General features: G+C 42.9%; 3 protein-coding genes and 2 long non-coding RNA genes across 7 annotated transcripts; all 5 read left to right on the forward strand.

Moving 5' to 3' along the window:
- Positions 1-800: 800 nt before the first annotated feature.
- Positions 801-2,510, forward strand: LOC117734512. The gene is made up of 4 exons (XR_004609811.1): positions 801-1,024; positions 1,162-1,398; positions 1,701-2,169; positions 2,481-2,510. It is a non-coding gene; the product is annotated as an uncharacterized LOC117734512 (long non-coding RNA).
- Positions 2,511-3,374: 864 nt separating this feature from the next.
- LOC117734513 (ferritin, liver middle subunit-like) lies at positions 3,375-5,047 on the forward strand. 2 transcript variants are annotated; one of them, XM_034538566.1, is made up of 4 exons: positions 3,375-3,693; positions 4,154-4,300; positions 4,385-4,510; positions 4,623-5,047. In XM_034538566.1, exons 1-4 carry the CDS (start codon positions 3,565-3,567, stop codon positions 4,776-4,778), a joined length of 558 nt encoding a protein of 185 aa, XP_034394457.1. In that variant the 5' UTR covers positions 3,375-3,564; the 3' UTR covers positions 4,779-5,047. The 2 variants fall into 2 exon arrangements, with proteins under 2 accessions (XP_034394457.1, XP_034394458.1); XM_034538567.1 differs by having other exon boundaries at positions 3,375-3,666.
- Positions 5,048-6,005: 958 nt separating this feature from the next.
- LOC117735239 lies at positions 6,006-7,715 on the forward strand. The gene is made up of 4 exons (XR_004609867.1): positions 6,006-6,229; positions 6,367-6,603; positions 6,906-7,374; positions 7,686-7,715. It is a non-coding gene; the product is annotated as an uncharacterized LOC117735239 (long non-coding RNA).
- An 853-nt stretch (positions 7,716-8,568) lies between these two features.
- LOC117735191 (ferritin, liver middle subunit-like) lies at positions 8,569-10,643 on the forward strand. Its single transcript, XM_034539677.1, has 4 exons — positions 8,569-8,876; positions 9,353-9,499; positions 9,584-9,709; positions 9,820-10,643. The coding sequence occupies exons 1-4, from the start codon at positions 8,775-8,777 to the stop codon at positions 9,973-9,975; spliced, it is 531 nt and encodes a 176-aa protein (XP_034395568.1). The 5' UTR covers positions 8,569-8,774; the 3' UTR covers positions 9,976-10,643.
- A 3,347-nt stretch (positions 10,644-13,990) lies between these two features.
- trir (telomerase RNA component interacting RNase) lies at positions 13,991-15,837 on the forward strand. Of its 2 annotated transcripts, none has more exons than XM_034538728.1 (3): positions 13,991-14,841; positions 15,210-15,281; positions 15,363-15,837. In XM_034538728.1, the coding sequence occupies exons 1-3, from the start codon at positions 14,527-14,529 to the stop codon at positions 15,468-15,470; spliced, it is 495 nt and encodes a 164-aa protein (XP_034394619.1). In that variant the 5' UTR covers positions 13,991-14,526; the 3' UTR covers positions 15,471-15,837. The 2 variants fall into 2 exon arrangements, with proteins under 2 accessions (XP_034394619.1, XP_034394620.1); XM_034538729.1 differs by having other exon boundaries at positions 13,991-14,823.
- The last annotated feature ends 24 nt before the right edge of the window (positions 15,838-15,861 follow it).

Below are 15,861 nucleotides of genomic sequence, written 5' to 3' on the forward strand. Positions count from 1 at the left end.
CAACTACACTTTTCCTGGATCCAACAGTCAAAAGAGCCTTCTGTTTTGTTTATCCTTGTGTGACTTTATCAGGGTTTTTTGGCCGGTGTTACGGTTTAATAAGCGACCGTGTTAACTGGCCACTTTGAACCAACGCGTCCTTTGTTGTCGTAGTTACAGACAGCTGTTGAAAGGAGGAAGATAACACGTAACCTAGCTGCACTCGTGAATGCCCCATTGTTTAAAATTTGTATAGTATATACTATTGTGTATGAAGGGGGTTGACACTTCATTACAAACTTAAACCAAGCGGCATTCACGAAGACTGCTAACGTTATACGTGAAAAGTCGCCAGTTAACAGGGTCGCCTGTATCACCGGAAGTACATGTTAACGTGACTTTCTATTCAAATACATGATAAAGCGTTCTCTACTGTACGTCAGTCAACCAACATATAAATACTGTGGATATTACGTTACATACACTCAGTGAAAGAACAGCAAACTATGAACGGAGCGTCCCGGGGTGAACGTGTTTGTTTTGATGGTAAACTTTAGTACTTTTACTCTAATCATTTATTTTAATGCAAGACTCTAATAAGGATACGTTAAATACTCTAACTTATACTTGTTAAAGAGTATTTACACCATGTGGTGGTATTCAGATATTTTGTTTTACAAGATGTGTAAACTTTCATCACCACTGTTAAAATCAGAACACCAGAATGGGATAAAGTTATTTATTACACAGTATAATCATATTCTGATGTGTGTTTGGGATGGGATGGGATGGGGATGGGGGGGGGGGGCTGCCATTGAAATGTAAATTGTGTGGCTCAAGAAACCCAGGCATACAGAAAAACAGGCACTTAACATACACACATTATATCAGATGTTAGTCTGCTGTACTAACCTCCTATGTCCTGCTTTCCATAAAGACTACCTATTAATATCTGATATTAAAACAATGCCAGTGATGGATGAAGATGAAGAGCTGGAGAGAGAGATGCTCAGTATCTCTCCTTCCAAGCAACATGTGCAGAGCTGTGAGTAAACATTTGGTGGCTTTTATTTCTTTGTTTCTACTAGCTGAAGATTCAAAATAATTTACAGTTCCTCTGATTTGCTATTAATCGTGTATTCTATTCAGCATATATGATATTGTTTTGTTTGTGTTTAACAGCTGTTTTTGCATCATCCTTATCCTCATCATCTGCCAGACAACGACAGCCTTTGGGAACAGAAAGAAGTTTTTAACCCAAAACGCCGGTGACCGACACGACTGGACCATGGATTCTTATCCCACATGAAGATGACTTGTATCATCCCGTCTCATGTTGACCATGTTCTGGTCATGTTTGTCTTTTGGTGTATCACTTATTGTCCCAGTGACTATGAATTGATCCCAGTCATGATGAGGGTACGTAGCAGTCTTTGTTTTCTTATATGGATTAAAACATATACATGTGAAACTGCTGTGTTACTAACACCGGATTGCATGTGTTTGAAGTGTGTCATGTTGCTTCCCCTGCCTAGGTTACATCCTAGGGAGTATTAACCCATTCCAACATAAACACGTGTATGAAGTATATTGTTTATATAATAATGTTAGAAAAAGTCTGTTTCATTGGATTTGCCTGATAAAAATCAGGTGACGTAAAGATACTTTCTGCCTTTACTAACAGTAGTTTTTGTGTATCGTCAAAATATGATCCCCACCAGAGGCACATTCCAGGAGGAGGGTTATTACTTCGACCAGGAGCAGTGGGTCACTGGAACACAAACTTCCCCAGAGCCGTTTCATGTTCAGGGGATGACTGTGGCACGGTGGACTTGAAACAGCCTAGTATTCACCTCCACGCTGATCCTGCATTAATGGCCCAGTTCAACACAGTCTCTGAACGGGTGTTGGGACACGTCCCATTTCTCTAGTAAAGACACTGGAGAGATGTTTGGCCTACAGTACATTGAGCCTGGTTACCACCAAGTTCCTTTGGACTGGGACCAGCAAAGGACCGAGACAGACTCTGCCCGGCCCTGAATCCACCTCCTCAAAGCAGCGCGCCCACTGCCCAGTCATCCTCAATGGCACCCCTCAAGCTGCTTCAGTTTCCTCCACGCCCTCCTGCAGATTCTGCTGTCAAACCAGACGTGAATCCCAGTACGACTCCCGGGCCTCAGACAGATCCAGGTAACCATCAAACAGACAAAGTAGTGGACGAGACTCCAGCATTAGTTCGTAGAAACTGAATTTCAATCATATTTATTTTAATTAGGTGGGTAATGAAGATGTTGCAGTTTTCTTTTCTTACGAGATGTGACAATATTTAATGTGTTAATGTGTTAATGTGTAAATGACGGTTGCATAAACATACAAGTTAGCCATGAGTCGGAAGGAAAAGTGTAATATAATATGTCAATAGCCAATAGTTCTACTCCGCCATCATCCAGTCTGTTCTCTGTTCTTCCATCACTGTGTGGTTTGGATCGGCCACCAAACAGGACAGAGACAGACTACAACGCATAGTCAGGTCTGCAGAGAGAACTATTGGTTCCAGCCTGCCCTCCATCCTGGACTTGTACACCTCCAGAGTCAGGAAGCGGGCTGGAAAGATCACTGCAGACCCTTCACACCCTGGACACAAGCTGTTCCAACTCCTCCCCTCTGGTAGACGCTACAGAGCACTGTACGCCAAAACCACCAGACACAGGAACAGCTTCTTCCCACTGGCCGTCACGCTGTTGAACAATTAATCACCTCCATCTGCACTACTTGCACTATCACCACTTTCTGCACTACATCCCCATTTCACTGTTGTTGTTTATATTGTACATACATGTTGCTATTGTTGTCTTTAATGTCTTTATATTTATCCTGTTATTTGTCATTTAAATTTGTACGTACGAGGAGAGCGTACGTGAAACCGGAGTCAAATTCCACACATGAATGGCCAATAAAGCTGAAGCTGATTCGGATTCGGATTCGGATAAATAAGTCAAGTACTTATATACGTAGTCTGCCACTAGGATATAGTGACATTACATTATTACATTACATGTCATTTAGCTGACGCTTTTATCCAAAGCGACTTACAATAAGTGCATTAAACCATTGTAACCAGTGACAATCAGTAAACAGCAAAGTAGGATCTTGATTAATAAATAGCTCGTCATCGTTGATGTGTGGCTTTGGCCCAACTGAGACTCGAACCTCTGTCTCAGGATATTTGAGGCCAAGGTGCTGAAAACAGTGGCTTTTCAGCACCTTGGACAACGTTAGTAATGCTGCAATTTCATTGGCTGTCAGTGATTGGCGGAAACGCGTCGTTCCGCGTGTCACGTGCTCTGGCACGAGTATAAATACCAGGGAGGGGAGCATCTTCCAATTCACACAAGTAGTTCTTGCTTCAACAGTGTTTGAACGGAACTTCGTCCCGCGGACTATTACTTCAGCCAGCCTGAATCCGGACACGAGCACAAACTTTACTACTTGAACACCACTGAGAAACAAGTCGCTGTGAAGCTTTATTTTTGTACCCATTTGCTAAGAAAAAAGAACCGAAACCCCTCAAGAAACGCCAGTAAAATGGAGTCTCAGGTGCGTCAGAACTACCACCGCGACTGCGAGGCCGCCGTCAACCGGATGGTCAACATGAAGCTGTTTGCCTCCTACACTTACACGTCCATGGTGAGAGAGACATTTACTTTAATCTTAGTACGTATCTATGTTTGATAATTATCTGCTTATATTGTTTACAAAAAACATTGGCTGACCGACATGTTAACTAAGTAAAGTACCATAGCTATTTAATGGTATCGTGTATAGTTTTATAAGTAACGCAGTGTTGCCGTACTTGAGTGGCGCATGCTGGTTGTTTTCAGCATTCCTCACTTTATCTGATTGCCAGATATGGAGTCTTATCCCCTACCACCACATCGAGTCCAATATGCTGCTTGTACTTATGCTGCCTTTTTAAAATATATTTTACCCTCTCCAAACTCGATGCTTGTGTTCTAACCGACTAGACCTTCTGAAATAATGACTCATGTGGCTGACTAATACTTGGCTGCATAACTACTGTTTGTCACAACCTTTTTTTTTCTTTTTTTTTAAAAAAATGATGTGTGACTTCTGCTAATAACTGTTTCTAACCTCTGCCTTCCCTCCTTTACAGGCCTTTTACTTCTCCCGTGATGATGTGGCCCTCGAAGGCTTCGCTCATTTCTTCAAGGAGAACAGCGACGAGGAGAGGGGGCACGCCGATAAGCTGCTGGCCTTCCAGAACCACCGGGGAGGACGCATCTTCCTCCAGGACCTCAAGGTCTGTACAGACTGGAGACTGCCGCACGCATCATTAATGTAGTGACCGTTCAGTCTGCTATAATTGACTTATTTCCCTCTGTAGAAACCAGACCGCGATGAGTGGGGAAGCGGGCTGGAGGCCATGCAGTGTGCCCTGCAGCTGGAGAAGAACGTCAACCAGGCCCTGCTGGACCTGCACAAACTGGCTTCGCAACACGGAGACCCACATGTAAGTTTGAGTTGGTGCTGAGAGGGCTTCCAAAGAGGGTCCCGGCTGAACCACAAGCTTGTATGAGTTGTCTGTGCATGGAGTAAAATCTCTCTCTCGTCCCGGTTCTCAGATGTGTGACTTCCTGGAGACCAACTACCTAAACGAGCAGGTGGAGGCCATTAAGAAGCTCGGTGACTACATCTCGAACCTCTCCCGCATGGACGCCAGCAAGAACAAGCTGGCGGAGTACCTGTTCGACAAGCACACCCTGGCAAGCAAGAGCTAAATGTGCCAAGTCGCAGGGTCGAGCCTGGAGTGGAAATGTGGCCGGGTCCAGTGAGCCTACATTTACATCAGATCTGCTAAATGTAAAGTCAACAAGTTCTTGTATGTTCTGGTGGTGTCACTGTTTTTGTTTTAAATGTCATTTAAGCAAGGCAATTCATAGGTCATGACTTTGCCCTCATGACCTATAAATCTCTTGTGTGACATTTATTACGATTACTGTAACTGAATGTTTCTATTCCTAATCTGAATAAAAAATGTTGAGCTGGACTGTGGCGTCTGATCTGCATCTGTTACGCAGCCTCTAGTGTTTATACACTCTGATCAAACTGTGCTAGTTAAATTGCTGGATAACTCTTAAATCTGGCTAATCGTAACTCCCTTGTAATGTGTACATGAACAACTACACTTTTCCTGAATCCAACAGTCAAAAGAGCCTTCTGTTTTGTTTATCCTTGTGTGACTTTATCAGGGTTTTTTTGGCCGGTGTTACGGTTTAATAAGCGACCGTGTTAACTGGCCACTTTGAACCAACGCGTCCTTTGTTGTCGTAGTTACAGACAGCTGTTGAAAGGAGGAAGATAACACATAACCTAGCTGCACTCGTGAATGCCCCATTGTTTAAAATTTGTATAGTATATACTATTGTGTATGAAGGGGGTTGACACTTCATTACAAACTTAAACCAAGCGGCATTCACGAAGACTGCTAACGTTATACGTGAAAAGTCGCCAGTTAACAGGGTCGCCTGTATCACCGGAAGTACATGTTAACGTGACTTTCTATTCAAATACATGATAAAGCGTTCTCTACTGTACGTCAGTCAACAAACATATAAATACTGTGGATATTACTTTACATACACTGTGAAAGAACAGCAAACTATGAACGGAGCGTCCCGGGGTTTCTTTTGAATCACGTCACGTGATGAACGTGCTTGTTCGTTTGATGGTAAACTTTAGTACTTTTACTCTAATCATTTATTTTAATGCAAGACTCTAATAAGGATACGTTAAATACTCTAACTTATACTTGTTAAAGAGTATTTACACCATGTGGTGGTATTCAGATATTTTGTTTTACAAGATGTGTAAACTTTCATCACCACTGTTAAAATCAGAACACCAGAATGGGATAAAGTTATTTATTACACAGTATAATCATATTCTGATGTGTGTTTGGGATGGGATGGGATGGGGATGGGGGGGGGGGGGGCTGCCATTGAAATGTAAATTGTGTGGCTCAAGAAACCCAGGCATACAGAAAAACAGGCACTTAACATACACACATTATATCAGATGTTAGTCTGCTGTACTAACCTCCTATGTCCTGCTTTCCATAAAGACTACCTATTAATATCTGATATTAAAACAATGCCAGTGATGGATGAAGATGAAGAGCTGGAGAGAGAGATGCTCAGTATCTCTCCTTCCAAGCAACATGTGCAGAGCTGTGAGTAAACATTTGGTGGCTTTTATTTCTTTGTTTCTACTAGCTGAAGATTCAAAATAATTTACAGTTCCTCTGATTTGCTATTAATCGTGTATTCTATTCAGCATATATGATATTGTTTTGTTTGTGTTTAACAGCTGTTTTTGCATCATCCTTATCCTCATCATCTGCCAGACAACGACAGCCTTTGGGAACAGAAAGAAGTTTTTAACCCAAAACGCCGGTGACCGACACGACTGGACCATGGATTCTTATCCCACATGAAGATGACTTGTATCATCCCGTCTCATGTTGACCATGTTCTGGTCATGTTTGTCTTTTGGTGTATCACTTATTGTCCCAGTGACTATGAATTGATCCCAGTCATGATGAGGGTACGTAGCAGTCTTTGTTTTCTTATATGGATTAAAACATATACATGTGAAACTGCTGTGTTACTAACACCGGATTGCATGTGTTTGAAGTGTGTCATGTTGCTTCCCCTGCCTAGGTTACATCCTAGGGAGTATTAACCCATTCCAACATAAACACGTGTATGAAGTATATTGTTTATATAATAATGTTAGAAAAAGTCTGTTTCATTGGATTTGCCTGATAAAAATCAGGTGACGTAAAGATACTTTCTGCCTTTACTAACAGTAGTTTTTGTGTATCGTCAAAATATGATCCCCACCAGAGGCACATTCCAGGAGGAGGGTTATTACTTCGACCAGGAGCAGTGGGTCACTGGAACACAAACTTCCCCAGAGCCGTTTCATGTTCAGGGGATGACTGTGGCACGGTGGACTTGAAACAGCCTAGTATTCACCTCCACGCTGATCCTGCATTAATGGCCCAGTTCAACACAGTCTCTGAACGGGTGTTGGGACACGTCCCATTTCTCTAGTAAAGACACTGGAGAGATGTTTGGCCTACAGTACATTGAGCCTGGTTACCGCCAAGTTCCTTTGGACTGGGACCAGCAAAGGACCGAGACAGACTCTGCCCGGCCCTGAATCCACCTCCTCAAAGCAGCGCGCCCACTGCCCAGTCATCCTCAATGGCACCCCTCAAGCTGCTTCAGTTTCCTCCACGCCCTCCTGCAGATTCTGCTGTCAAACCAGACGTGAATCCCAGTACGACTCCCGGGCCTCAGACAGATCCAGGTAACCATCAAACAGACAAAGTAGTGGACGAGACTCCAGCATTAGTTCGTAGAAACTGAATTTCAATCATATTTATTTTAATTAGGTGGGTAATGAAGATGTTGCAGTTTTCTTTTCTTACGAGATGTGACAATATTTAATGTGTTAATGTGTTAATGTGTAAATGACGGTTGCATAAACATACAAGTTAGCCATGAGTCGGAAGGAAAAGTGTAATATAATATGTCAATAGCCAATAGTTCTACTCCGCCATCATCCAGTCTGTTCTCTGTTCTTCCATCACTGTGTGGTTTGGATCGGCCACCAAACAGGACAGAGACAGACTACAACGCATAGTCAGGTCTGCAGAGAGAACTATTGGTTCCAGCCTGCCCTCCATCCTGGACTTGTACACCTCCAGAGTCAGGAAGCGGGCTGGAAAGATCACTGCAGACCCTTCACACCCTGGACACAAGCTGTTCCAACTCCTCCCCTCTGGTAGACGCTACAGAGCACTGTACGCCAAAACCACCAGACACAGGAACAGCTTCTTCCCTCTGGCCGTCACTCTGTTAAACAATTAATCAGACACCTCCATCTGCGCTACTTGCACTAGCACCACTTTCTGCGCTACATCCCCATTTCACTGTTGTTGTTTATATTGTACATACATGTTGCTATTGTTGTCTTTAATGTCTTTATATGTATCCTGTTATATTGTCATTTAAATATGTACGTACGAGGAGAGCGTACGTGTAACCGGAGTCAAATTCCACACATGAATGGCCAATAAAGCTGAAGCTGATTCGGATTCGGATTCGGATAAATAAGTCAAGTACTTATATACGTAGTCTGCCACTAGGATATAGTGACATTACATTATTACATTACATGTCATTTAGCTGACGCTTTTATCCAAAGCGACTTACAATAAGTGCATTAAACCATTGTAACCAGTGACAATCAGTAAACAGCAAAGTAGGATCTTGATTAATAAATAGCTCGTCATCGTTGATGTGTGGCTTTGGCCCAACTGAGACTCGAACCTCTGTCTCAGGATATTTGAGGCCAAGGTGCTGAAAACAGTGGCTTTTCAGCACCTTGGACAACGTTAGTAATGCTGCAATTTCATTGGCTGTCAGTGATTGGCGGAAACGCGTCGTTCCGCGTGTCACGTGCTCTGGCACGAGTATAAATACCAGGGAGGGGAGCATCTTCCATTTCACACAAGTAGTTCTTGCTTCAACAGTGTTTGAACGGAACTTCGTCCCGCGGACTATTACTTCAGCCAGCCTGAATCCGGACACGAGCACAAACTTTACTACTTGAACACCACTGAGAAACAAGTCGCTGTGAAGCTTTATTTTTGTACCCATTTGCTAAGAAAAAAGAACCGAAACCCCTCAAGAAACGCCAGTAAAATGGAGTCTCAGGTGCGTCAGAACTACCACCGCGACTGCGAGGCCGCCGTCAACCGGATGGTCAACATGGAGCTGTTTGCCTCCTACACTTACACGTCCATGGTGAGAGAGACATTTACTTTAATCTTAGTACGTATCTATGTTTGATAATTATCTGCTTATATTGTTTACAAAAAACATTGGCTGACCGACATGTTAACTAAGTAAAGTACAATAGCTATTTAATGGTATCGTGTATAGTTTTATAAGTAACGCAGTGTTGCCGTACTTGAGTGGCGCATGCTGGTTGTTTTCAGCATTCCTCACTTTATCTGATTGCCAGATATGGAGTCTTATCCCCTACCACCACATCGAGTCCAATATGCTGCTTGTACTTATGCTGCCTTTTAAAAATATATTTTACCCTCTCCAAACTCGATGCTTGTGTTCTATCCGACTAGACCTTCTGAAATAATGACTCATGTGGCTGACTAATACTTGGCTGCATAACTACTGTTTGTCACAACCTTTTTTTTTTTAAATGATGTGACTTCGGCTAATAACCGTGTTTCTAACCTCTGCCTTCCCTCCTTTTACAGGCCTTTTACTTCTCCCGTGATGATGTGGCCCTCGAAGGCTTCGCTCATTTCTTCAAGGAGAACAGCGACGAGGAGAGGGGGCACGCCGATAAGCTGCTGGCCTTCCAGAACCACCGGGGAGGACGCATCTTCCTCCAGGACCTCAAGGTCTGTACAGACTGGAGACTGCCGCACGCATCATTAATGTAGTGACCGTTCAGTCTGCTATAATTGACTTATTTCCTTCTGTAGAAACCAGACCGCGATGAGTGGGGAAGCGGGCTGGAGGCCATGCAGTGTGCCCTGCAGCTGGAGAAGAATGTCAACCAGGCCCTGCTGGACCTGAACAAACTGGCTTCGCAACACGGAGACCCACATGTAAGTTTGAGTTGTTGCTGAGAGGGCTTCCAAAGAGGGTCCCTGCTGAACCACAAGCTTGTATGAGTTGTCTGTGCGTGGAGTAAAATCTCTCTCGTCCCGGTTCTCAGATGTGTAACTTCCTGGAGACCAACTACCTAAACGAGCAGGTGAAGGCCATTAAGAAGCTTGGTGACTACATCTCCAACCTCTCCCGCATGGACGCCAGCAAGAACAAGATGGCGGAGTACCTGTTCGACAAGCACACCCTGGCGAGCAAGAGCTAAATGTGCCAAGTCGCAGGGTCGAGCCTGGAGTGGAAATGTGTCCGGGTCCAGTGAGCGTACATTTACATCAGATCTGCTAAATGTAACGAGTCAACAAGTTCTGGTGTCACTGTTTTTATTTTAAATGTCATTTAAGCAAGGCGATTCATAGGTCATGACTTTGCCCTCATGACCTATAAATCTCTTGTGACCTTTATTACGACTACTGTGACTGAATGTTTCTGATCCGTTCCTAATCTGAATAAACATTTTGAGCTGGACTGTGGCGTCTGATCTGCATCTGTTACGCAGGCTCTAGTGTTTACACACTCTGATCAAACTATGCTAGTTAAATTGCTGGATAACTCTTAAATCTGGCTAATCCTAACTCTCTTGTAATGTGTACATGTTCATAAACGACTTCCTAAATTCAACAGTCAAAAGAGGTTTTTTTTTTTTTTTCCTCATCGGCTTTTCTAGTCCCCTCGGTTCAACCAAGTGATGCCCTGATTCCTTCCAGGCTACTTTTTCCTAACTGAATAAACTAAGGAATTTATAAATGGCACACTACCACTACATAACTGTTAATTCCTCAACTGGTGTAATAGTTTTACTTACTTTTTTTACAATGTCTAACACTGATGCTGTTATGGATGACTGACTGGTGCCAATAAAAGTTATACAAAGCTCTTTCAACTGTCTAATCTGATAAGAAAAAATCCTGTGCCTTTTTTTTTTTTGAAGGTAATGTTTTCTACAGCTGATTTCCGTCTGTTCATATTGTGTGTGTAATATATATATATAATCCGTAGCCGCACACAGCTTCTCCAGGAGCTGCGTCTGGATGACGGCCGCTTCCAGACTATAAACTCATCCTCTATAGTTTCTGATTCAACAACAGCATGACGTCAGTCGGACCATCTCAACGCTGATTGGCTGTAACGTAAAAAAAAATTGGCGTGCGTGAATGAAGCGCATGTTTTGCGTCGCGTCATTCACGCGCCCGGCGGAAATGACGCGTTAATCACAGACGCGTCTGTGGATTGAAAAAACATCCCCAGTTCTCCCATTATGAATTCATCCAGACTCAGATCTATGTCAACTAAGGTTGAAGTTAGTGTTGCTTAATGTTTTTCAGTATCTACCTACTAATAAGGTAATCAGAAGAACAGTTAATGTTGTATACACTTTTTGTTTAATTTATTTTGAGTTTGTGGATAAAAGCTGCTCTTCAAGACACTGACTTGTTGTGCAACGTTGGTTGTCATAGATTCAGTGAGTGAGCCATAAGTCACATCTTTTGAGGCTTTAAACTACTTCTCACTAGACTTTGCTATTTCATGTTTGTGCATGAAAGTACTGTTGAGTATTTTTTTAAAGTCTGAAGTTACTGAATTGTTATGCATGTTGTGTTACCTTGTGTCCTTAAGATGCACTTTTTGGTTTATAATTGACTGTAAAAGGGAATATTCCTAACTAGTTTTAGATATTCTTTACTATCTCAGGTTCAAACTGCACCATCTTTTCATTAATTCAATTTGAGAAGTTGAAAATGTTCCTCGATTTGGGTGACTGCTTGTCATTCAGGGGTGATGAGGGGTCCCAGCCAGGCCAGTGAAGAACCACTGCCCCAGCCCACATGTCACACATGTTCTTAGCAGCTCACTATTTGTTGGACCAGAGTTAAGTCCTTCTTCAGACACAGTCACCTCATTCAAGAATAGACTTAAGACTTTCCTGTTTGATAGTGCTTATAGTTAGGGCTGAATCAGGTTTGCCCTGGTCGAGCCCCTTGATATGCTGCTATAGGCTTATAGGCTGCTGGGGGATGTTTTAGGATACACTGAGCACCTCTCTCCTCTTCTCTCTCTCCTTATGGATACATTTACATCTCTCCATTGCACCTTATTAACTCTGCTTCCTCCCCGGAGTCGTTGTGACTTCACGTCTCATAGGGTCCATTGGACCTGGAGGTGTCTGATGCCTGGTGAGCCGGCCTCCCACCTTGGCCCTGCTGATGCCCCGCCCCCTCCTCTCTACCTCCTTCTGTTTCATGGATTGGAGTTCCATTCATACATTGTCATATTCATGTAATATGTTTATGTAACTTTGTAAATGCTGTTCATTCTGTACACATGACATCTATTGCTTCTGTCCATCCGGGGAGAGGGATCCTCCTCTGTTGCTCTCCTGAAGGTTTCTTTCCTTTTTTCCCTGTGAAAGGTTATTTTTGGGGAGTTTTTCCTGATTCGATGTGAGGTCCTGGGACAGGGATGTCGTATGTGTACAGATTGTAAAGCCCTCTGAGGCAAATTTGTAATTTGTGATATTGGGCTATACAAAATAAACTGAATTGAATTGAATTGAATTCTCAACTTTGACAAAAAAGCTTTGAACAAAGTTGTGATAACATGCGTTTGATCTTTGGTACAGTAATGTGGGTTCTAATAATATAATTAAATGTTATAATATTAGAGAAATTTGCTTTTTTTAATATATATATATATATATTTACATTTATATAAATGCATGTACAATATTTTTACACTCGAATAAACTATAATCAAATGCAAGACAGTTATTTAACAAAATGTTGGGGATAAGTTACATTTATACAGCCTTACAGTTGACACACGCTTGTGAATTTCTCCCAGGCGATCAATTAAGTCTTATGGCATCCAACATACCTGTGTATCATTAATCAGAATCTTCAAAGTTTAATGGAAATTAAGCTTTTCAATCTCCTTTAGAGAAAACAAGTGTGATGCCAAACACACTTAAATGTTTTTAAGCTTTTATTAAATAGAAACCTGCAATAATTCAATTGAATGACCAGAGCTCCACCCCACAAATGGTTAGGAGGTCTGACCCAGAAAGATAGTGCAACATAGTCTTATACAGTCACACTTATTGATGAAATGTTTGCCCCTCATCCCCCTCCCCCTTTTGTTCCTTCCTCCTTCCACCTGCTCTCCTGCAGTCAGGTTCTGTCTGTCTAACAGATGTTGTTTGACTGCGTCTCTGAAAGGTGAGAGAGAGAGAAAGCCAAAATACAAGACGACTAAACAATAATAAGATCCGTTATTCCTTGTGGTTTAGTTTGTTCTAGTTTTCGGGTGCCAATGTTTTGGATTTAACTGCCCACTGCTTCCTGCTTCCCATCAGCCGTTACCATGACTCCCCTTAAGCTCTCAGGTTGTAAGTCTGTGTTTGGGTCCAACTCTGCAATTCCCTGTTAAAGTCATTAATAATTTTTTTAATGTCATTAAAAAAAGTATAGTATAGTATACCATAAAACAGTCATAGTATAATTCGATTAAATTTACTAATATATATAAAGACACATTTTATATAGAGCCGTTCATAACCATACTCATATATAATTTAGTAAGTCGAAATTTCCCAAAGTAAAAGTCTGACATTTCTACCATTTCAAATGGAGACATTTCTTTTCAGATCTAAGTAATTTCAATGTTTATATGTCCTGAAACCAAATGTGTCAATCATTGTCAGCATGTATTGAACAACATGTTTTTATAGCACCTCAATTATTTAGAAATTTCTTTTACTATGGAAAATCTCTTTAAAACAGTAACACAAATGCTTTGTTTTATTTATTGATGTAGTCGGGATTATAATTCCTTATTATAATTTAAGACATTTATCTTGCAATTGTGTGGTATTGTCATTCTAATCACAGGCAACATGTTTTGGAATATAATACATTTCATCTTATATCCATATATATAATTTGTATGTACTCTTACCCTTATTTTATTTTTTTAACTAGACATAGTTTCATCTCGTGATCTCTGGATAACAATGATACAAATAACATAGTTTAAGGCTTCCGTAAAATAAGGGATAACTATCTGGGATTACACATAAAGTGGATAACAGCATTTGACGTGAGGCACAAGTATTAATCTACAGATATGAACATGTCTGAATGATTAAACCCAACAAAGCACGACAGTAGTCTCAGCCGTCAGTAACGATTCCTTAATATCCGGTTCACTTCTGGCACAGCAGGGGGCGCCGCAACGTGACGTCACTGGGGGAAAACCAAACATGGCCGACAGCAAGCGTTAGACGGCTGAAGTTAGCGTAAAGCGAGCGTAAATTCGGCGAACGGCTTAGACTTTGGTGCAGGTATTTGGAGTTTGTGCTACACCTTTGCCGTGTCGTCGTACTGGGACACGTCTCACACATGAATTGGAGGTTCAAGTGGAGTTTGTTCGTCTGTAAAGGCGTCGCCATACCGGACTTTAGCCCGCCGCGTTAGCCTCGTTAGCTGCCGGACCAGCGCCTGCTTTTGTTTTTGTGGGGACGGTGAGCTCCAGAGGGCTGAAGCCGTGTGGTCGCGCATTTTCTTTTCCCAAACGGACTGTAGCCGTTTAGGTGGACTGAGTCCGGGGTTTTGGGTATCGTATAGCGGGTGGGGTCCAGCCCGTCTTGCTAGCGTTTTAGCAGTGTTTTTCATTCAAGGCCAACTTGGCAACAAAGCCACACTTTTGCCGACAACGGACACGCACCTACCTCGAGCCGCCTGCGGACATTGCACCCAGCAACATGGATCCAAAGCGCGCGCATGGCAACCCTCACACGAGTAGCAGCAGCAGCAGCGGCGGCGACTCCAGCTGCGGCAGCCCCGCGTCCCCCTCCAGCAGCCCGGCAGCGAGCAAAGCCCCGGGGCCCGGGGGAAACGCGTTCGCCAACGACGGCAGCTTCATGGAGATGTTCAAGAAGAAGATGGAGGCGGAGGCGGCGAAGAGGAAAAATGAGACGTCGCAAACAGGTGGAGAGGCGAGAGCCACCGAGCAAGGACAGACAGCAGTGGAAAAGAAGCCCCTTCCCGTGACGAGCTTTGTAAGGGGTTTGGCAGTTGTAAGATGATCGCAGTATTTCAACACGCATCCAAAGTGGAGCGCCATGCTCTGATTGACAGGCTTACTGTGACACTAAAGTTATTGCATCCTGAAATCATGGCCAAGAGTTCAGCAGTATTTGCCTGTAGTATTTCACCCACACACTTGCCAGTGATTTGTGTAAAACCTTCCATATTATCTGAACACATTGTGGCAATTTGCAATTTTTCTAGACCAGTGAAGAGCAGGGATGCTCCTGGTGATGGTTTTGCTGGTGGTGCAACAAGGAACTAAATGTAGACCTTCTGCGCTGGTGTAGTCTCCTTCATTGACCGTCCACCTGCAAGGGCTCCTATAACGGTTTCAGTCTTCTATCCCCTAACCCAGGTGGGGAAGCGCAGAGGCGGCGTGTTCCTAAAGACCGGCATGGTTGCAAAGAAGCAGAAAGATGAAACGGAAGTGAGTGAGGACGATGTTTGAACATCTTCTTTTTTTTTGTACTATTGACATTTTAATCACCTTGCGTTTCCTCTCCTGCAGGGCACGCCAGGCAAGAGCGATGCTTGGTCAAAGTATATGGCAGAGGTAAAAAAGTACAAAGCCCACGAGTGTGGCGACGACGATAAGACCAGGCCTCTGGTCAAGTAGGGTTCCACGGTGCGAAATCGAAAAAGTGTTTGTGAAGGGGGACACCCATCTGGGAGAAGCTCTGAGGACGGCCGGCCAATCCTGAACCTTCTCATACTGCCAGTTCAAGTCGCCCTTCACGTCAGTCTTTCACAAACTGCGTATATTGATGGGCCCTTTTCCCCTACTTTCTTTTTTTTATTATTATTGTCTTGCTTGTTATTTGTTGGGACTCTGGTAATCTGATGTCAAAAAGGTGTTCATTTAATGTGTTCTAATTTGTCATGTCTGGGTTAAGTTAGGGTTCATTAGCAGTTGGATTTGATTTAATAGCCAAACCAAGGTGTCAATTAAATCTACACTGCCCATTGAGTGGTATTGTGCCTCAGTTTTGTGTTGGTTTGTAATCCCA

This window comes from Cyclopterus lumpus, chromosome 8 (assembly GCF_009769545.1).
Source record: "Cyclopterus lumpus isolate fCycLum1 chromosome 8, fCycLum1.pri, whole genome shotgun sequence".
Classification (NCBI taxonomy): Eukaryota; Metazoa; Chordata; class Actinopteri; order Perciformes; family Cyclopteridae; genus Cyclopterus; species Cyclopterus lumpus.